The 22,283-nt window shown below is 36.8% G+C and overlaps 1 protein-coding gene across 1 annotated transcript; it reads left to right on the top strand.

Moving 5' to 3' along the window:
- The first annotated feature begins 3,043 nt into the window (after positions 1-3,043).
- On the top strand, positions 3,044-21,372 carry tmc2a (transmembrane channel-like 2a). The gene is made up of 18 exons (XM_083531206.1): positions 3,044-4,279; positions 8,935-9,090; positions 10,531-10,621; positions 10,696-10,777; positions 12,317-12,423; positions 13,072-13,170; positions 13,286-13,428; positions 15,319-15,466; positions 15,586-15,774; positions 16,155-16,334; positions 16,512-16,670; positions 18,751-18,879; positions 18,959-19,026; positions 19,224-19,463; positions 19,687-19,812; positions 19,946-20,024; positions 20,329-20,446; positions 20,532-21,372. Exons 1-18 carry the CDS (start codon positions 3,993-3,995, stop codon positions 20,732-20,734), a joined length of 2,604 nt encoding a protein of 867 aa, XP_083387332.1. The 5' UTR covers positions 3,044-3,992; the 3' UTR covers positions 20,735-21,372.
- The last annotated feature ends 911 nt before the right edge of the window (positions 21,373-22,283 follow it).

The raw sequence follows: 22,283 nt of genomic DNA, 5'->3' as shown, positions 1-22,283 counted from the left end.
TTCTTTGTCTTGTTCTGGTTAATCCTACACTCAAACTTTGGACAATTCTCACAGATGATGATGTCTCATGATGTCCAGCTGTTCTTGAAAAGTCAATTTTTGTAAATGTCCTTGTATCTGCAACCAAATCAGTTTCATCTCCTCTGTTTGCAGGAGTCATCTGTTTGGTTAAAACAACACCTTAAAGCAACAAGGAGTTTATGCTAAAAGAGCCTGCAGGTGCTGATCCTGAAGGCCTAATGGCAGGTAGATACCTTTGACCCAAGCAATGCATTATGTGACAGCTGATCTGATTGGATAGAAACTCTAACTTAAACAAATATACAGATGTTATTGTACGCCTGCTGGATGGTCCTGGAGCGGCCATTTGAAATCTTATTAGTTAAAGCAACAGCTTTATTCTAATGTATTTGTTTTCTCAGTGCTTTGTCTGAAGGCCTCAGAGCAGATTTCTTTGACGCTGGCACGTGATGTGCCGGCTGAAATTTGAATAGATAGAAGCTCTAACGTAAATGTACTCTTTGAAGCAGCACCACGAAGGGAACTATGAAATAAAAAGAAAAGACTATTTACAGTTTTTGCAAACAGTGTCTGCTGTTTTCTACATTATCAGTTGTTTATGTCATTTGATTCAAATATATTATACTGATTTCACCTGAATAGTCTTAAGGATGATTCGAGAAATGCTCCAAAGCAGCTGCGAAAAACTGGGATACATATTCAAGGACAGCATTATATTAAAATATAAGTCAGTGATTTTAATAAAGTTTAGGCCAACAGAGAAGGCCTTGCTGGCCCTCATGGCCCACTGCTGCCTTTGTGTCATTTGGTCCTGAGGTATTAATCATTTGATACAATTCCATGAGTTTTGTACTCAGTTAGGGAGGAGTGGCTTGCTACCAGGCTGAGTCATTTGGTACTGGGTACTGAGTCATTTAGTACCAGCACTATTTTTTGTCATAAATATTTTGGTTGTGGATGTTGATCTATTATTTAACGCCCTTGGAACAAAACTCCAGAGCAGGATTACAGACAGCTCCATTGCTGGTCACTATCTACAGTCCAGACTATAAAATAAGCCATGCTCCCCATGCTGCGCTCTCCGTCTCTGCCAGACAAGATACATTAACATTTAAGTGCTGTTCATACACTTTACATGAGCTGAAGCATGAATTATTAAACTCACCATTATTTGGGTCGAGAGAATGAACATTTTCACTACCTTTGTGTGAACTACTAGTGTCTTGAGGTGTAACATTCGCATGGGCATGAGAGTGTGTTTGCTCTTCTTTGTATATACGTGTGTGTGTGTGTGTGTGTGTGTGTGTGTGTGTGTGTGTGTCTGTATCTGTGCATGTGTGCGCGTGTGTCGGTTTGATTAATGGACACTTTTAGCTTGATTACTATGATGTGGCTCATGTGTGAAAACCGAGACCATTTGTATCATCAACCAGGTGTCTAGGTGTGTAATATCACATGGGCACACAGGTGTGTGTGTATAGATTACCCAACTTTTTTTAATATGGAATATTGCTGTTCGTATTTCACACTTGCTAAACAATCCTGGTAAAAACAAAAACAAAAAAAAGGAACGGTGAAAAACTGTATTTGCTCGTTTTTTCAAAAACACAACTGCACTTGGGACTTTTCTTGATTACGACTAACGATATGAACATGCAAAGCTTAATACTCTGTGAAAATGTGGTTAATTGCCTCTTGAATGGAAACCTAAGCCTTCATTAAATGTTTAAGGGTGCTCGCCTCACAACAAGTGCTAAGTCTCACGGTGTCGGGTGTCCCTATGAGTGAGAGTGTATCTGACAGTTTAATCAGGCGTAATATGTTGTTTTGGTGGTCAAAAGAAAGCATTGTGATCTTATCGGGGCCCCCGAAGGCGTCGAACTGCATTGAGTAAAAGCACCCGAAAGCGTTACAAATCCCTCCTTTCTTTTGTTCCGTAATCCTAAAGCTGTGGATATTTCTCAGCCGTATGGATTTGTCGACCCGTATCTCTCTGCTCGTACAGCGCCTTATACAACGGTTAGTACTGTATAGCTTGTGTGCACACGGCGGCACCGTTCCACTGAAATTTGACATATTTGATGGGACGTTGAGATCATGTGACGTTGCCATGGATATAGGGAGTCAGTTACGGGGTAGTAGTTGCACACCTTATACTGGGGGAATGTGCCAGACCGTCTGCAGACACTGAAGAACATTTGTACAGCCCCAACTGACAAGACAGAACGGCTCAAGGGCTTTATAGAATGCCAAAGAAAAGCAATACAGCAAAAGCAGCAGACGGTGAGATATTTAAGATCCGATCTCTAATTTTAAAAATATTTTTTTAATGTGCTTTTTGCAAACAGTGTGCATATTTTAAGTGTTTTTTATGGTCACTTAGTGAGTATAGAGATTGATGGAGTAGAGAATGCTGAGGGTGAGTATAAACACCATTTATATATTTCTAGATGCATTTGTGGATTGCTTGCTATGTCATTACAGAATGTTGTGAGTGGGATACAGCTGCAGCTCCACAGATGAAGCCTTTGGGTGAACAATAAGCCTCAGAGCGGGCAGAAATGTGTTTACATTAAAAGTTCAAACCGATTACAGAACATTGGAGAAGAAATTGATGTAATGACTGAAACGCTAAGACCTGCTGAAATAAAAACACAAGAACAAAAACCCCAATAGAAACCCTATTATTGTAACGTGTAAGACATATTTTGATACCATTTTCCTACAATTTTTTACACTCATAATGAAAGCCTTTTGGTAATGATATGGAATAGCATTTTTAGTGGAAACCATTAGAAATTATGTGATGGCTTTTATTTTAATTATTTTGTTCACATAAAGGAGTACAATGAACTATCTGCAAAATACAAACCAGTCTTTTGGTTAATGCTAGTAAACTCTATAAAGATGGGTAGAGGTTGATGCTAGCATTAGGTAGCTAAATAACTAATGTTGCATTTTTTGTCACATAGTAGTAACCAACATTTCAAATTTGGACATTTTAAAATCAGAGAATCAGGAATTTAACACCTTTGGGGAATAAAGATCAGTAAATGATCAGAGCTGATAGACATGAACACAGCTACATTTCGAGGCTAATTCAAATTCAATTTTACATTTTATGTCACATACACATTCATACACATTCATTCGACATGCAGTGAAATGCTTTTTACGTCTGTCCAACATTTAAACATAAAAAATAGAAATAGAGTATAGGCCTTAAAAAAATTTAATGAATAAAAAAGTATAAAGTAAAAAAAAAAGTATCAAGTGAGAAGGTTTTCCATACCAGGAGTGGAATACGGGCCACCAGCAATCCTAACCGCTACACCATTTTAAAACTAAAAATGCTCTTATTTATCTAGTAAAAAAAGAAAAGTAATGGCAATTAATTAATTAATTAATTAATCAGAGTAATAAAAAAAGAAAAAAAAAGATCCTTACAAATTCTCCTGCATGACTTGAGTGTATCTATAATGCATATTGTTAGCACGCTAACTAGCATTAATTAGCAACATAAAACACTTAGCAGTATTTAACCAATGTTAGGTGCGAGCTAGCTAACTATGCATTTTGGTGAGGTAGCTATCCATCTATCATCAGTTTGCTAACAGAAATAAATTTAATTGAAGTTTGCTGTATTCCAAATAATAGTATAGTGTAACTGTAGTATAGCTAATTCTAGGTTTTTTTGAAAATGGGATTTGCGTTTGCCAGTAAAGAAACTTATTCCAATTGTAAATAACAAAGTTTTTTAAAAGTACAAATTATATTTTTGCCATTTAAGTGCTTTGGGCTTCTCAAGGCTTCATCCATCCACTATGCGTTTTATTAGCGTTGGTCTGTGTGGCTGCCGCTAGTCTATTCTTTACTGCAAAATCACGATGATGACATCATGACTTATCCCAGTGCTACGATGTGAAAAATGTGCTTCTCTGTTTAACCAACATTCATGTACGTCTGCGTACATGCATTCAGACATCAATAAAGGCAAAAACAAAGGGAAAAACAATAAAACGGCAGTAAGCAAGCAAGGCAAAGCAGCTGCCAGTGAGGACGGTGGAGATGAGGATGAAGAGGCCGAGGCTCCTAGAGGTCGCAAGGCGGGCAACAGGAAGAAGGCAGCTCAGAGGGCAGCCTCGGAGGATGACAGCGATTATGACATTCCTCCGAAGAGGTGTGCGGGGAATCGGAAGAGAGGAAAGCCAGCAGGAGGCAAAAACAAGAGAGGCAAAAGTACCAAGAAGAGCAGTAGGTATGGTGGTTTAGAAAAAAACAAAAACCTGCTACTATTGTAAAATCAGTCCTGCTTTTTAAAATGTTCTCTCTTTTAATTATTTATCTTATTCATTTATGTATCTAAATAGTCATTTGCAACCAAATTTGTCTTTAATTCAACTGACATTGTTGCATTATTCTTTAACTGCATTATTCCCATGATTGCTTCTTCCCTCTTACCCCTGCGTGTCCCCACTATGCAAGTGAGGACTCAAAGTGGTGAGTGGGTGTGGTGGCCGATTGCATATCTGATTTCAAGAAACGTTATAAATGTGTTTATTTAGTTTTGGTGTAACTTGCACTATTTCTGATTCATTTCCATTCCTAGCTGCGTCAATGTTTTTAGAGTATCTGAGTGACGAGCAAACTATCCTTCGTTTTATTGCCCCTGATGGAAAATTCACATGCATATCCTCTGTCATTTCCATGAAATTCTGTGAATAATGTGATTATATAAGTCGAATCATTGAAAATTCAAACCCCCATGGGATTAAAAAAGCAATAAATCATGTAATCATGCTTCAAAATAAACGAATCAATAAACAAAAAAATATCAATATCTAAATATCAATATTATAATTAATTATGTGCAAAAAAAAATCACGTGGAAATAAACGTGTGCAAAAATTATATATAAAAAACCGATCAGGCATAACATTATGACCACCTGCCTAATATTGTGTTGGTCCACCTTTTGCTGCCAAAGCAGTTCCGACCCATCGAGCATTAAGAGCATTATCTTCTTCAGCAGTTCGGATTGGACCGGATCACACGGGCCAGACTTCTCTCTTCATGTGTTTTCATGAGCTTGTCGTTGGTTCACCACAGTTCCTTCTTTGGACCACTTTTGATAGATACTGAACACTGCAGACTTGAAACAGCCCGGAAGATCTGCAGTTTTGGAGATGATCTGACCCAGTTGTCAAGTTATCACAATTTGGCCCTCGTCAAACTCGCTCAAATCTGTATGTCCATTTTTCTTGCTTTTTAAACATCAACTTTGCAGACAAAATGTTCACTTGCTGCCTAATATATCCCACCCACTAACAGGTGCCAGGATGGTAATTAGTATTATTTACTTCAACGTTCAGAACATTATAATGCCATAATGTTATGCCTGATTAGTTTATAATCATTGAAATGTAAAAAAAATAACATTATTTAAAAAATCTTATTCTCTATATTTAAAAAGTCTTCTATAAGTGTAAAGCTTGTCATGTGACTTCTCTATAAGGGGCTCTACTGCTTCTAATTAAACAATGTGGATTTACATGCATTATTGCTTATGCATGTAAATATGCATTTGTGCCATAAATGTTATATAATTTCACTTTACTTATTGAATTCTTCCCTGACTGCTTGAAACGATGAAACTTTTTGACCTCCTTCCGCTTTTTTATGGTGGTCTAGGAACCTGACGTGGCTGAAGCTGCAAAACTGGTCCAGATCAGCATAAACCTGTAAATACCCTGTAGTAGCATTGCTCACCGCTTCTTCTTTCTTTTTTCCTCCCACCCCGGTGCGTCCCCACTATCTCAGTGAGGACTCAAAGTGGTGAGTGGGTGTGGTGGTTGGTTTGGGTTTTCAAGGAAGTGAATAGAAAAAAGGGATTGTGTTGGATTACCGAATCCCCCCCTATTTTACATGCGATTATTGGAGTACCATGTGATCACACGTGAATAACAGTTATTTGTGTGTGAAAATTGGAGAAATAATATCATGTGGAACTTTGAAAACTAATAAAGAAGCATATATATAAATTCCATGAGAACCATAAAAAAAAAAATCATGTGACAATCATCAAGAAATCATGTAGTAATAACCAAATATGTTTATAAGGAATCAAGTCATAATAAATAATGGAATAATATATTTCAGATAAAAACGTGATGATAAATTTATATAAAAAATCCTTCTAATCATGTTTTAAAAAATAACATAATAATAAGGGGGGATTGGGGTAGTTAAGTAAATCATACGTTGGCCTTACTGGCATACAAACCCCTTAACTGCTCAGTTGTGAGATAATTAAAAGTCACTCTGGAAAAAGGCGTTTGCCACATTTCATAAATGTAAATGTATTAAATACTAAATAACATGTTTTAAAGAACCACATGATAATAAGTAAATCATTTTAAAGTATCACAGATGGAAATTAATATATATATATATATATCATGTAACAAATAAATTATGTGAAAGTAGATTTGAGTCAAATCTACTCAAAGTGGGTGTGTTTTTTGAGTTGAGTGACTCAAAAAAATTGATCATGGGATAAAGTATTTGTATGTTGCTTTACTTGTTCCAGATAATTTTAAATTCCCTACAACGTTGATGCTTTCAAAATATCTAAAATCATTCCTATCATTGTCTGGTGCTTACAGAAAATCACATACACTTCACTTGTGTGTCAAGTCTATAAATCATACAATGTATGAACAACAGTTTGTAGACACCTGCCCATAACATTGGTATGTGCTTTTTGTATGCCATTTCACATTTACTACAAACTTGCTGGTAAAAACCTCCACACTTCTGTGAAGATGTTTCACCAGCTTTTGGAATGTGCTTTTGGAGATTTGTGCTCATTCAGCCATAGAAGCCAAGTAGGATAGTGATTTAGGAGAGGTGAGTGTCCTTATGTATATATAGTATAAATAAATCTAAAAATAGTCGTAAATTAATTATGTGTAAAAAAAAAACACCTAAAAATGAATCGTGTGTATAAATCAGACATAAAAATAAAAACAAAACATTGCAGTGCGAAAAGTCCATTTAAAATGGACAAATTTGGTAAATTATACCGTGCACGTGTTATGTAAAAATTGATTGTGAATCTTCTGTATGGGGAACCACAAAAATCTTATCTTCTATGTCCAAAATTCTTAATGTATTCATAAAAGTCTCAAATTTGCATTATTCCCTGTTTGCTTCAAAACATGAAACTCTCTGCCTTCCCCTTTATATGGTGGTCTAGGAAGCTGATGCACCTGAAGCTGCAAAATTGTTCCAAGATCAGCATATACCTGTTAATACCCTGCAGTAGCATTGCTCATCGCCATTTTTTTTTTCCTTCTTTCGTCCCACCCCGGTGCGTCCCCACTATCCCAGTGAGAACTCAAAAGGGTGAGTGGGTTGTGGTGGCTGGTTTGATTTCTTAAGGAATAAATCACTTTATAAAACTTTATATAATGATTTCGATTTTGCACAATTTTTTCCTGTTCCCAGCACCATATCTTATCTTCAAGTAAGGCAAATGAGTCCTCGTTGTCCAACCTTCGTGTGAAAATCACTTGTGATTATCATCATACATGATCGCATGCGATTATTGTTTTTCATTTGATGATGTGAATCACGTGATTAGGTACAAAAAAACACCACGAAGCACGGATATTTCAGTAGGCTATAAGTAGAAATTGAAATGTCTGAGACATTGTGCCACATGATTAAAATAAATAATGGGGAAAATAAATAAAGTGAAACAAATAATTTACGAATGTGATAATCAGGGGAGAATAAGGAAAAAGTAAATAAAAACAAAAATAAAGGAGTGGTATAAAAAAATATCATGTGATGTAATAAAAAAATCATAAATCACTTTAAAATAAATTAATCATTCTGTATTTAAAAAAATCATAATTTGTTTGTAAAAAAAAAAAAAAATTTTTTTTGTCTAAAATGAAAAAAAAAAAATCACATGCTAAAGTATATGATACCTAAAATGCACATGTGTAACCACATGTGTAATATCACGAGTCATGTGATTTTTTTTTCCGTCATTATATCATGTACTGCAGCTGATGCTGCGAAACTGGTCCCAGATCAGCATTAACATGTTAATAGCCCGTAATTGCATTACTCATCGCTGCTTCTTTCTTGTTCCCTCCCACCCCTGCGTGTCCCCACTATCCCAGTGAGGACTCAAAAGGGTGAGTGGGTGTGGTTTGATTTTTAAGGAGTGAATAAAATTTTTTCGATGCGGTTGGTTTAGTTATTGTGTCATTTAAAATATTTGTCTAATGAACTTTAATGAATTAAGAGTATAAGCAAATAATGTCCAGAAAAATCACATACACTTCTGTTTTTCACATGGGTCGATGCGAATAATATAGAAATGTATGTGAAAATCTGAAATTGCACACGTGTACTCTAGTAAGCAGGTGTGATGTCATGGGAACACCATGAAGATCTCTATTTGCTGTTATAGTGTTCTATAGTGATGTTCCACTGGATTTTGGTATTTGCTCATAGAGATTTTTGGACATCTGTAAAAAAAACAAAAAACAAACAAACACAAAAGTGTGTAATTTCATAAGTAATTGATCATATATGAAGTTCATGTGACTCGTTTGTAACAATGTGACTTTACATGCATTATTGGTTATGCATGTAAACATGCATTTGTGCTGAAAGTGTTATTCAACCCAACTGTACTAACTGTATTATAACGTTAAAACTCTTTGACCGTCAGGCTCTGCCTTCCCCTTTTTATGGTGGTCTAGGAACCTGACGCGGCTGAAGCTGCAAAACTGGTCCCAGATCAGCATAAGCCTGTTTACAGCCTGTAGTAGCGTTGCTCATCGCTCCTTCTTTCTTCTTCCCTCCCACCCCTGCGCGTCCCCACTACCCCAGTGAGGACTCAAAGTCAGAGGGGGGGGAGGAGGAGGAGGAGTCCATGTCAGAGGGCGAAAGGGCTCGACTAATGGAAGAGGTGGAGGAAAAGAAGAAGCTGATCTCTAATATTAGGAGCAAGCCGTGGCGGATGAAGAGGAGGCTCAAACACCTCAAGTACTGTGGATGAGTGTGAAAGTGTTTTTTTCTATTGTGATTCTTTTAGTTTATCACATTGTTTTTGTGGCCTGTGACTGACTGCTGTTTTAAGTGTAAAAGTTAAAGTGTTTATAATATGAGTGGGAATAACATAAGTCTAATGCAGATGTAGGATTTTTTTTGTTCATTGCAATTCGCAGGGTTTAAGTGGAAATGTCTTTTCCAAGAAGCATATCTGGTCTACCATTTCCCCCTTTCTGATATGTTTTAAATCATAAATGGCATATTTTACTTTTATTTCCTTGATAATTTTGAACCCCTTACACTCTCCAGCTGGACAGTGGCTTACATTTCTCACTGCATCCACACCTTTCATATTAATTTCATTTTACTGACTAGGGGTTACACAGCTACTCGTTTTTACAATAAATTAAATAAATAAATTGAATAGTCATGAATATAGCAAAAACATGAGTTTTTGTTTAAAGTAATTTAAAATTTTTGGTTTTCAGGATAACTTTTTTGGGTTGTTTTACTTGTGCAACAATGAAGGTGTCAAACCAAATCCCAAAAATTATATCAATAAGTATAAGAAAATAAGTATATTTTCTTCAAACTATTAAGTATAAAAAAAAAAGTTTTATGGCCAGTTGTGACATAATTTAAATGTTAAAAAGTGCAAATGTTACAAAATAGGAGAAAAATGTTGAAACAAACAAATAAAAAATAGAATCAGTATCAATAAAACTGAATTTTAACCTAATAAAAAACAGTATTGAGTGAAAAAGATCAAATCTGTGTTTCATACTAGATTATTAAGCAGAAATTGTTCCAATGACAGCATGCTATGTGATACAGAAGTTTCTTATAACCTGATGATGGAATGACTTCTGCATTTCTGACTTCTGACTGAGTCTCGGGTTTTTTTTTTATGTTGCCATTTTTAACGGGGGTCTTAGTAGCGTCTATAAATGGGTCTGGATCAGTGTCTTTAGATAGTGTTGAGAAATCTGTGGCTCAACTTTAAAGGAATTCTTCAAATGGAGTAGATCAGAGTGAGATAAAATATAGTTTATCATACAAATTTCCACTTAATGTAAACTGTTATATGTTATTATAGTAAAATAAACTACAAATATAGCACTTTTCCCAACATTCCCAAATTTCCTTTAATAGCTTACTGAAGTACCAATAGCACCAATAGAATCCCAGTTTATTCTTTATCGCCTTTTCATCTGCCTCAGATGTTTTTTTCATCCACTATAACCAGAATTCGCACATAGTTTTATTAGTAAACTATTACCATAGTGCTTATTTGCAAGCCCCTAGTGCTTATTTTAATTATTCATACTACTCACTAAATAAAACATTTCGATGGAGAGTTTAAGGTGTCCAAATCCATCCAAACGCCATTTTAAATCTGCATTTATACTCACTTTGTTGATCTTCTGTTATTAGGGAAGCTCAGGTGTTTGTGGATAAGTTTGAAGGTGCTCTGGGCAAAGGAAAAGGCAAGAAACTGTATGCTTTCAAAGTGATGATGGCAAAGGTAAGGATGCCGGAACAGATCTCACGCCGTTCTGCAGACTTTATGCTCCGTGTCTGATTTGCTTTTTTTGTTAGAAATGGATCAAGTTTCAGAGAGACTTCGATAATTTCAAGACGGCCTGCATCCCCTGGGAACGGAAAATAAAGGAAGTTGAAAGTGAGTTCCAAATTTCAAGGTGATCTGTAAATGACATGATTAATATACTGTACATATAAAATCTTTACTGAATATATTAAAGCATCGGCAGTGAGATTGTACTTTTTCAGGTGAATTTCAACCACGTAGTGATTCAATTTGTCTGGCTGGATTGGGCGTAATAGTGAGGGTTCGTTCATGAACTATTTGTTCATTTTCAAGAGTGATTTGTTCATTTTCTACTGAACACGAGCAAAGCATCAGAAAATCTCTGTAGGTTATGTATAGGAAACAGAATCAAGTAGTTTACTCTCGACTTTTCTAGTTTGCATTACACAGGAAACAGAATTGAGTAGTTCTTATGAGTCCTCTGGTCCGAGTCGCTATGCAGTTATGTACAGTATACATATATAAACTATTGGAACTATATTCATAGTTTGGTATGTAGACTTTGGGGAATTTGCTTATTTTGAATTTAACATTTAATTTTATTGCTGATCGAAGAAACAAAATGAACTAAATGACTGAATGAACTAAATTTGATGAATGAGATTCATACAATCAAGTCACTAAAATGATCCGATCGTCCCATCACTAGTGCCTAAGGCTCATTTAAACAAAAACACATTGCAATTTACCTGACAATCTGTTCACAGTTAACAAAATATATCCTCTGATATTCAACACATTTGGCTAAAATAAGTTGAAGTGAAAAAACTTTGGAATGGGAAACAAAATTGGATTGATTCTATCTTCCTTTACCCAACTACAAAAAGAAATCACACTACAGGAAAGAATATCATGTAAAAAAATAAACACTGACATATTTCTAAAGTAAATAATATACGTAAAATAATAAAACACTATATGTAAATGTTAACATTCTTTAAAGCTGCCATAAGCAATATTTTAAATACAGGACACTTTACATCAGGGGTCTCCAATCTTTTCCAGAAAGGGCCAGTGTGGGTGCAGGTTTTTATTCCAACCAAGCAAGTCCACACCAAATTCTACCTGTTCAAACCTAATGATCTTCATTTTCAATGACTATCAGGTGTGACCATTGATTGGTTGGAATGAAAACCTGCACCCACACTGGCCCTTTCTGGAAAAGATTGGAGACCCCTGCTTTACATGCTGAGAGCGGGTCTCTAATGTACCTGACTCCGATTCTGAGATTCTACATATTCAATGCTTTTTTGTTCAAAACTATGGGGAAAACAGATGCGCTGTTAGGATTAATAGTATGGTTTTAAACACTTTTATTAGCCTCCAGTACTGCTACAATGGTGTACTCTACTTTGTTGCCTCCATAATTCAACATAAAACATTCTTATTCTTTCTTAGGGAATGGGTTCATAATCATTCATTCATAAATCTCCTTTTTTTGTGCAAATCTCTCATTGGATTTGACTTGTTTTATATTGATTATTTCGAAGCACCTCCTCACCTGTTTGAAACAACAAAAAGTGCCTTTGTTTTGTTTTTCAAACCTCAACTAATTCCCTTATAACATGTTCATCCTGTAATTCTCAGAACCACTGTGTATTCAATTCTCAGGTCACTTCGGCTCTTCAGTCGCCTCGTACTTCATCTTCCTCCGCTGGATGTACGGCATGAACCTTGTTCTCTTCAGTTTGACCTTTGGCCTGATCGTGATCCCAGAGGTCAGAGAGGATCATTCATTTTTCATGCACAACAATTAGATGTTTTAAAAATGAATATAGCAACAGACGGAATTCAACAGATTGAAGAAAAAAATGCATTTCCTTGTATGTATCGTGTGCCGAATTAAACATTTTTGTTCTTGTGTAAAAATTGAGTAAAAGTACAGAAAGGGTACTCGTTAAGGTACTCGTTTTTAAAAGTATTTTAGTACTAAAGGGAGAAGTAGTGATCTATGAGAACTCTATGTGAATAATGGATTCAGTTCAGGGTTTATTTTCCTGCATATAAGACCTTAATAAAGAGAGTTTTTTTATAGTTACAGATACTCAGTGAGAGAACAATGAGATTACACTTATATTCTAATGGCAGCTTCTTATTTACTGTTGTTTATTATAAGTGTTCAGTTCGAAATATTATACATTAAAAATGTACTAAAGCAAAATTTTCCCTGAACACAATAAAATACTGTGATAAAATACAAAAACAAGAGCAAAGTAAACTGACTTTGCATTTTTCCACTCCACATTTGGTCTCTTTCTGGAAATTGTAGCAGGTGTCTTCGAGCCTTGAAAAACTACATTATTTTGTTAAAAAAACATGTTCATATATTTTTTCTATTATATTTCTATTGGATGTATATCTTACAGGTTCTCATGGGTCTCCCTTATGGCTCTATTCCTCGAAAAACAGTTCCACGAGAGGAACAAGACACCGCAATGGACTATTCGGTTCTCACAGACTTTAGTGTAAGATCTTATTAGTATATTACATGAGTCCATGTTTTCATAAATATCTTTATTCTTAAGAATGCACTGACTAATTTTTTGCACCTTTGTAACAAGACTCGTTTTATTTTAACAGGGCTACTGCAAGTACTCGGTGTTATTCTATGGCTACTATAATAACCAGAGAACCATTGGCTTCCTGAAGTTCCGCCTCCCTCTGTCCTACCTCATGGTGGGCGTTGGGACCTTCGGGTATAGCCTCATGGTTGTGATCCGAACGTGAGTCTCATTTCATCCATTACTAGAGCTGCTAGAAATGGCATGAAATATTATTACAGGTCATGTTGAATGCTGATAGTTCAGTCTGTCTTTGACGTAAGATTTAAACTCTCATAAGTATTACATCTTAACAGTGATGGACGAAGTACACAAACCATGTACTTGAGTAAAGGTAGAGATACACTACATAAAATATTACTCTAACAAAATTAAAAGTGCTCCCTTTTAACATTCATGTAAGTAAAGGTACAAAAGTACTTGCCATTAACTGTAATTAAGTATTCAAAGTTTTATAATTTATTATGGTTCTGTTCCAATTATTATTTTTGTCACATAACTCTTGCTTAACTTAGTTTATGTGAAAAGACTTTAACGTTACTCTCGGCACACCAACTACTGATAGAATGATGTTCATGAGTTAAACACTGATTGATATGTAATAAAATCATCGTGAGCCCAAAACCTTTTTTTCAACTACAAAAATGTTGTGCAAATAAGGCTACATGTGTTGTGAGAATTTCAAGTCAGGAGTTTCTTCCATCATTTATTCTTCTCTAAATGTTTAGCTTGCTGTTGCATTGTAGGTTGGTGATAAATAGATACCATCAAGCAGCAATTAAAACAAGTTCAAAACAGAGCGTGTGCTCTACACTGATTTGTGGCTTGCTGTGTGCTTGACCATTTTTATCCATCATAAAAATGTGGTGGTCTGGGAAAATCCCTCAGGCGATTCGAGTGACTTTATTCCAGCAAAATAAATAATTGAAAAATTAAAGACAAATCGATTTTTATTTGTCAATCACAGAGATTTTCAACTAAAACAGGTTCAGCTATGTTTTTAGAGGTCCGTATACATTTTGTTACCTCATAGTATAATCATCATACTAATACTAAATAATACAAATACAATACAATACAATACAATACAATAAGAAATACCAGTTTACAGTGGTTGTGTGTTGATTTCGAAGTGGCTATTCACAGTACCCCTATTTGGTAATGTGGGCTCTCGAATAAGGCAACAGAGCAATTTTTGCTCCTTTATTCGGATATTGTGAGCCAAGAACCTCTTACTGTACAGTAAAAATACTATTTAGTCTAGCTTTACATGTTTCTGGGGAAGCACATGTTGGATTTTAATAACTATGGTTTGCATGGGAGAACAAAACTGTTGGGGCAAATTGGCACATGACCCTAACTGAGAGGAAAAATTGTTTTTTGAAAATTTGGAAGTGTTGGGGATTTAAAGGGTATGGGTATCAATGGCAAAAGCCAATTAAGGTTAAACACAATTAAACCTATTTTATAGTTGTAATGCTGCCAAATGTGAAAAATCTCAAGGGGGTGATTTGAATATTTATACCACTCACTGTATAGGTCATCATTTTACTATGCAAATGGGTTTTCCAGGTCACCACAAAATAAAACCTGAGGTGATTTTGTTAAAATAAATCAGAAAACTGGATTCAAGTGACCACAAATATTTATGCCCTTACAACAAAGTCAGGAGAGTATGTTTATTTTTGCACTGAAGGTCTAATATTAGTATTGTTTTTGTCCAAATTTAGTTGGGTAATTTAGAAAATCGCACCCAATCCTCCAATATCAGTGCTTATAATTTTTACCACGAAAATAACAACCAGGCAAAGAATGGTAAGAAAAAAATGGACATATTTAAATTGTCAACACGTTGGCATTAACTCAACAAATTCCGCTTGTGTCGTCATGAAAATAGACCCTTTATTACTTTAGAATTTGACTTGTCATTTACTTGCCCTGGTTCGGACTGGTTGAATGTGCTATTTGTCAAAACAGAAGAATGCGCTTCTGTTATCCTGCCAGCTAGAGTGGATTCCCACTTTTATGAACGCAGTCCACTCTCGCCGTTAGGATGGCTAAAAACGCAGATGTGGGGGGTGGGGACGGCGAGGACAGCGAGTTCACCTTTGCCTGGAAGATGTTCACGAGCTGGGACTACCTCATTGGTAACTCAGAGACGGCTGACAACAAGTTCGCCTCCATCACCACAAGTTTTAAGGTGTGTGCATGAATCTGAGGGGGTTTAGGTTAGAATGTGCAGGTGTACTTATTTGTTCTAGAAACATAGTCTACACTGTGTGAGTGTTTGCATTAAAAGGGTATACCTGTGTATTGTAGGAGTCCATTGTGGATGAACAGGAGAACCAGAAGGATGAGAACATCCACCTCAGGAGATTCCTGCGTGTCCTGGCTAACTTCCTCATTTTCTGCATTCTGGGAGGAAGCGGATATCTCATTTACTTCGTAGTCAAACGCTCACAAGAGTTTGCTGGCAGGGACGATCTGAGCTGGTATGAGAAAAATGAGGTACTACAGCACAACTTTCCCTAGCTTTGTATTTAATAAGCTTTGTTGCTATATGCTTTTTGAACATCCAATTCCACATTCAGTCCCCATTTGCTGTTATAGTAAACTTCTCTCTTCTCGGAAGTTGTTCCAATAGATTTTGGAGTGTGTTTGTGGAAATGTATGCTTATTCAGCATCAATAGTGTTAGTGAAGTCATGTACTGAGGTCTGGTTTGGAGTCCTGGAGTGCAGTCAGTGTTCCAATCCATCCCAAAGGTGTTCAGGAGGGTTGAGGCCTAGGGTTGAGGTCTGACCCCTAATTGGGTCAGAGCTCTATATAGCAGGCCACTAAAGATATTCCACTCCAATGAGGTTCAAAATATTGGTGAACTTTATTCAGATGGAGATCATAATGTCGCTGCTTGGACTTGTGGGCCCAATGCTGTTTGAGACTATCGCCGAGCTGGAGGAATACCACCCCCGCATCGCCCTCAAGTGGCAACTGGGACGCATCTTCGCCCTTTTCCTGGGTAACCTCTATACATTCCTGCTGGCTCTGTTCGATGAGGTCAATCAAAAGGTATGATCATGATAATGACGATGATGATGATCATGATGATGTAACTTTTGATATAAATTCACCATTTAAGACCATTGTTACATTTTAGCCTAAAAGAAAATTGTATAGAAAAATTAGATAGGGGTAACAAAATGTATATCAATGTATATAACATATTTATGTTTGTTTTTCTCTAAGCTGGTGGAGGAACAATCCATCAAGAATGCAAGCATTTGGTTAATGAAGGAATATTATGCCAACTACAGTGCCAGTAACCCGAACGCGACAGGCACGCCGCCCCCTCTCAACCCGGCCGATGTGATCCGGGGCCCGTGCTGGGAGACAACAGTGGGGATAGTAATGAGGCTCCCTGTTATCTCTCACCGCCCATTGTTTTAATTCAACAAAATGATATCTAGTGGATAAGGATTGTATTAGATGCTTTTATAGTGTGATAATTTTTTTTGGTGTGAAAATTATATAAGAAATTATGGCCAAAGTTTCAGTCACAATAAGTCACACACAAATGTGTAGCAGTCTGGGAAAACCCATCAGATTTTACGGCAACCATGAAATAAGAATTAAGTGAAAAAATATATACAGCTATACAGAATACATATTTAACCAGATTGCAGAAGATGTTGCATTGTGTGTTTGTGGATTTAGAGAAAGTGTACGACAGGGTGCAGAGAAAGGAGTTGTGTTATTGTATGAGGAAGTCTGGTGTGTCAGAGATGTGAGTATGTAAAGGTTGTGCAGGACATGCATGAGGACAGTGTGACAGCAGTGAAGTGTGCAGTAGGAACGACAGACTGGTTCAAGGTGGAGGTTGGACTGCATCAAGGATCGGCTCTGAGCCCTTTCCTGTTTGCAGTGGTGAAGGACAGGTTGACAGACACTTTTAGACAGGAGTCTCCGTGGACTTTGATGTTTGTGGATGATATTGTGATTTTTGGTGAGCGTAATGAGCAGGTTGAAAAGAGCCTGGAGAGCTGGAGGTACACGCTGGAGAGAAGGGGAATGAAAGTCAGTAGGAGTAAGACAGAGTACATGTGTGTAAATGAGAGGAACGGCAGTGGAGTGGTGCAGTTGCAGGGCGAAGAGGTGGAGAAGGTGGAGGAGTTTAGGTAACTAGGGTCAAAAGTGAAAAGTAATGGAGAGTGTGTTAGAAAGTAAAGAAAAGAGTGCAGGCCGGGTGGAGAAGAGTGATAGCAGGAGTGATTTGTAATAGAAGAGTATCTGCAAGAATGAAAGGGAAAGTTTATAGGACTGTGGTGAGACCTGCGATGTTGTATGGATTAGAGACAGTGGCATTGAGTAAAAGAGAGGAGGTGGAGCTGGAGGTAGCAGAGCTGAAGATGTTGAGATTTTCATTGGGAGTAACAACGATGGACAAGATTAGAAATGAGTTTATTAGAGGAACAGCGCATGTAGGATGTTTTGGAGACAAGGTGAGGGAGATGTGATTGAGATGGTTTGAACATGTGCAGAAGAGGGACATGGGGTATATCAGTAGAAGAATGCTAAGAATGGAGCTGCCAGGAAGGAAGAAAAGAGGAAGGCCAAGGAGGAGGTTTGTGGATGTGGTGAGGGAAGACATGCAGAAAGTTAATGTGAAAGAGGCAGATATAGAGGACAGAGTAGTATGGAGATGGATGATCCGCTGTGGTGACCCCTAATGGGAGCACTCAAAAGAAGAAGAAGAAGATACAGAATACATATTAAAATGTATGTTCTGTATGGTCTACTATGGAGACTTATTTTATGAATCAGTGATTGTTTGGCATGAACAGGGATCAGTAGAGTGGATCAACATTTCAATTCTATTCACCTTACATTTATGTTTTTGACATTTGGAAGAATTTATATGTCCTAATACTGCTTCATTAGATCCTTAACTAAGAACACAAACCAGTAAAAAAAAAAATGATGTGCTTATTTATGTACTTATGAAAGTCTTTGAAACATTGGATGTTTGAAGACCGCTAGTGACTCAGCTTTATGGACATCAGCTGCAAATTCATTTCACCACCTTTGTGCCAGAACAGAGTCTTAAAGCACGTCTTCCTCATACCCTAAAAGATGGTGTGACCACTTTTGGTTTTGGCGGATCAGTTTTTTTAATCTGATTTAGTAGTTACAAGAAGCCAGTGAAGGGAGCGTAGCAGTGGGATGGTGTAGGAGAACTAGGTCTCCCAGGTGCATTTTGAATCAGCTGATGATGTAGAATGTCTTTTCAATCAGCTGCAGATGTAGAATGTCCCTTAAATGTTAAATTCTCTTTTAATAAGTATTTATAGTAGATATAGTAGATTTGACCCAATTAAAGGGTTTTCCCAGGCTGCCACATACATGCTGTTGCCTTTTAGTATTCTACTTTTATTTTATTTTTTTAGTCCAGCAATGTGTATGTTGGTTAAAACACTGTTCTCCATAGGAATTTGTGAAACTGACCGTCTCTGATATCCAAGTGACGTATCTGACGATCTTTATCGGGGACTTTGTGAGGGCTCTGGTTGTTCGCTTCCTTAACTACTGCTGGTGCTGGGACTTGGAGGCAGGCTGGGTAGGTCATCTTACACTCATGCTTTTTTTTTATTTCACTGTTTGGGTAACTAACTTCTATCTTTATCTACTGTCTTTAGCCCTCCTATGGTGAGTTTGACATCAGTGGCAATGTCCTCGGACTGGTCTTCAATCAAGGGATGATTTGGTAGGACGCAAAATCATGAGACGTAATAGGGTATCATTTTAATGTACAGAAGCCTGCAATGCATTGGTGTGTGGCATTCTTTTTTTCAAAGTGAACTGGTCTGTGCTCCTGAAGAAGATGATTTTTCATTTATTTAATGGCCCAAATTATTGATCATCCATTTTGATCATCTCCAAAATGGTGTGTATGTGTTTTAGGATGGGAGCATTCTACGCTCCTGGTCTGGTCGGCATCAACGTCCTCCGTCTCCTGACCTCTATGTACTACCAGTGCTGGGCCGTCATGGCCACCAACGTTCCCCATGAGCGAGTCTTCAAGGCCTCGAAATCCAACAACTTCTACATGGGTCTCCTTCTTCTCATCCTCTTCCTCAGCCTGCTGCCTGTCGTCTACACCATCATGTCTCTGCCACCGTCCTTCGACTGTGGGCCCTTTAGGTTATCAACACACACACACACACACACACACACACACACACACACACACACCACTTATTAAGCTCATAACCCTTTTATATTAAACTCACTTTGTTTGATTTCACAATTTCTTGGAAAGTCCATTTCTATTAAGTTCTATCAAAACATTTCTCATTATAAATTGCAACGGCCATCTGCAATGAGACCTCACGATCTGTGAGCACACCTTTATTTGTTCTCACAGTGGCAAAGAGAGGATGTTTGATGTACTGATCGAGACAATAGATCTGGATCTGCCTGCCTTTATGGGGAAGCTGTTCGGTTACGCTGCCAACCCCGGCCTCATCATCCCAGCTGTTTTGCTCATGGTGTGAGTCCCTCACGCATTTCATCTGTACTCTTTTTTTTATTCAGAACAATTCTGTACATCAACTACATTGTCCCTTCTCCCTTGTTTCTTGACTCACGGTAATGAAAGACTGTGTTTTGTTGTTATTCTGCAGTCTGGCAATTTACTATCTCAACTCAGTGTCTGAGGCCTATCAGAACGCCAACAATGAGCTAAAAAAGAAAATGCAAATGGTAAGTTTAAAAAAACAAAAATGTTTTTGTGTCATTAGCTATATACGGCTAGGTTTAGCATACCTAAATACCTTCTTCTGCTCAGGCTGGTTCAGGCCTTCATCATGTCTTCATAATGTTTTTTTTCTGCCAGCAATGAATCTAGTTAACTTTAGTTGGCTCCTGTTTTTGTCATTAAAAAAAAAAAATTATGTTTTTGTTTTATGAAATTCTTTTGTGTATGTTTGTGGGGTATAGGTTGGTTAGTTTTAGATTATTATTATTATTATTATTATTATTATTATTATTATTTAATTATTCTTAGGCAAGAGATGAGGAAAAGAACAGGAGAAATAACAAAGACAGCACAAATCAGGTGATGAAAGATTTAGAGGATTTACTACCCAGACGCCCGAATATGCCGGATTCAGAGGGACACGCAGGTGAGAACAGGTTCCACCTTACAGCCATAATTTCACAGCATTTGCCTCATATAAAATTCTTTTTCATTTTTTCTCCATACCAAAGAGAAACGCGGTGGAGGAAAACCATCGAAAGTGAAGCCTGGATCGGCTGCGAATAGTGTGAACCTACAGAAAGACGTATCGCTGGCTTCGGCCAATCCTAATGCCCGGGGGCCTGTGAACCGAGCCCCAGGCCCCAGGACTGCTGGGCCTCTGCCAGGACACCCGGGTCCACCTCCAGGCACAGGACATCGCAGGGGACAATAAGACTACACACTAGCACTAGCCACTAGCACTAGATAGTATCAGACTACCTCCTGAATGATGAAGTGAACTATGTACCCAGACTATTAAACCTGTTTAACTGTTCACACAAATGATACATAATAATGAAGCTCTATTATCTTATCTTTCAAACACATACATACATACAGATTAAATGCTGTATATTACATACAATGGAATTTAAATGTAAAATTGCAATATATAACTTATTGTGTATTCAGTAACTAGCATTGTTGAGGCGATGGAGCTGTCATGTTTTGCTAGGAATGATTAGGTATCTCATTATAACTGCTGCATGTCATCACCATTCCACAGCCTTTAAAACAAATAAACTGACAGATATAAATGACAGTGTTAGAATGGCTAAAGGTTGCCATATCAGGCTTAAAAGTCTGATGTTTTCCACTGAAATCGGGTTAATTTTATGTTTTAGCATACTTTTATCATTGAATATTTATATAGTTTCTTTTTTTTTTCTCAGAGTTACATGGTACACGTTGTATATTTTTAATGTTAATATATCTAGATTCTATAGTGAGTGGGTATATGAATATATGTAAGCTGCCTGTATTATTTACAGGATAGTGAATGTATATTAGAAAATATGAAATGATTGAGCACACCAGTTATTTGCCATGCTCTGTGTATATATATATATATATCTGTATGTGTAATAATATGAGACCATTTAGGGACAGGTCAGAAAAATCAACTTTGGCTATAATTTTAATGTATTTAATTGTCCTGCATCAGTTTTGGCATTTGAATATATTCATAAATGTGTAATTTAAATGCAGAAGCTGAGAGACCTCGACTTTGGAACTGGCCTGATTTTATTTATTTATATTTATTTATTCAAATGTTGAATTTTAAATGGCTATTGGGCTTATTTTGTTTACGCAAACTTGCCAACCCTAACATTTACATTTTAATTAACCAAAATGAAAAAATGTTTAGTACATGAGGATAATGAATGAAACTGCAAAACAACGATTATACGTTTTTTTTTAATTGGATCAAATATTTGAGGTAGAATCGGTTTATTCGCTTCATAAATAACTTGCAATAATATATTTCTCCACAAGAGGTCCCCAAATTCTACAAACCCCAAAAGTGATATACTTTTTCTGTAATTTGCATATCTTAAAATATTTGATTTGATTCAAATATTCAGCGTGTCGGTGTTTCATATTTGGGATGAGAAAATTAAGGTATTTATTGTTTTGTGCTTTTTATAATAAATGCAATGAAACATCAGCCTGTGTGTGTGTGTGTGTGTGTGTGTGTGTGTGTGTGTGTGTGCGCGTGTGTGTGTTTGTGTCAGTGTGCATGCATGTGTGCGTGCATTTGTGTGTTTATTTTTCTACACTCAAATGCATCTATCTATCTATCTATCTATCTATCTATCTATCTATCTATCTATCTATCTATCTATCTATCTATCTATCTATCTATCTATCTATCTATCTATAAACATTTTGTTTGTTTTTAGTATCTGCGTGTTTCTCAGCATTAGTACACATATGTGATT

The sequence above is a fragment of the Silurus aristotelis genome (genome assembly GCF_946808225.1).
Source record: "Silurus aristotelis genome assembly, chromosome: 26".
NCBI classification, from domain to species: domain Eukaryota; kingdom Metazoa; phylum Chordata; class Actinopteri; order Siluriformes; family Siluridae; genus Silurus; species Silurus aristotelis.
The sequence above is the reverse complement of the archived record's forward strand: the minus strand, read 5'-3'. Positions and strand labels throughout refer to the sequence as shown.

Coding starts and splice junctions, on each gene's coding strand:
- tmc2a (XM_083531206.1), top strand. CDS start 3,993: ATGCATTCAGACATCAATAAAGGCAAAAACAAAGGGAAAAACAATAAA. Junction 13,429..15,318: donor CTCATGGTTGTGATCCGAAC/GTGAGTCTCATT, acceptor TCTCGCCGTTAG/GATGGCTAAAAACGCAGATG. Junction 20,447..20,531: donor GGATTCAGAGGGACACGCAG/GTGAGAACAGGT, acceptor TCCATACCAAAG/AGAAACGCGGTGGAGGAAAA.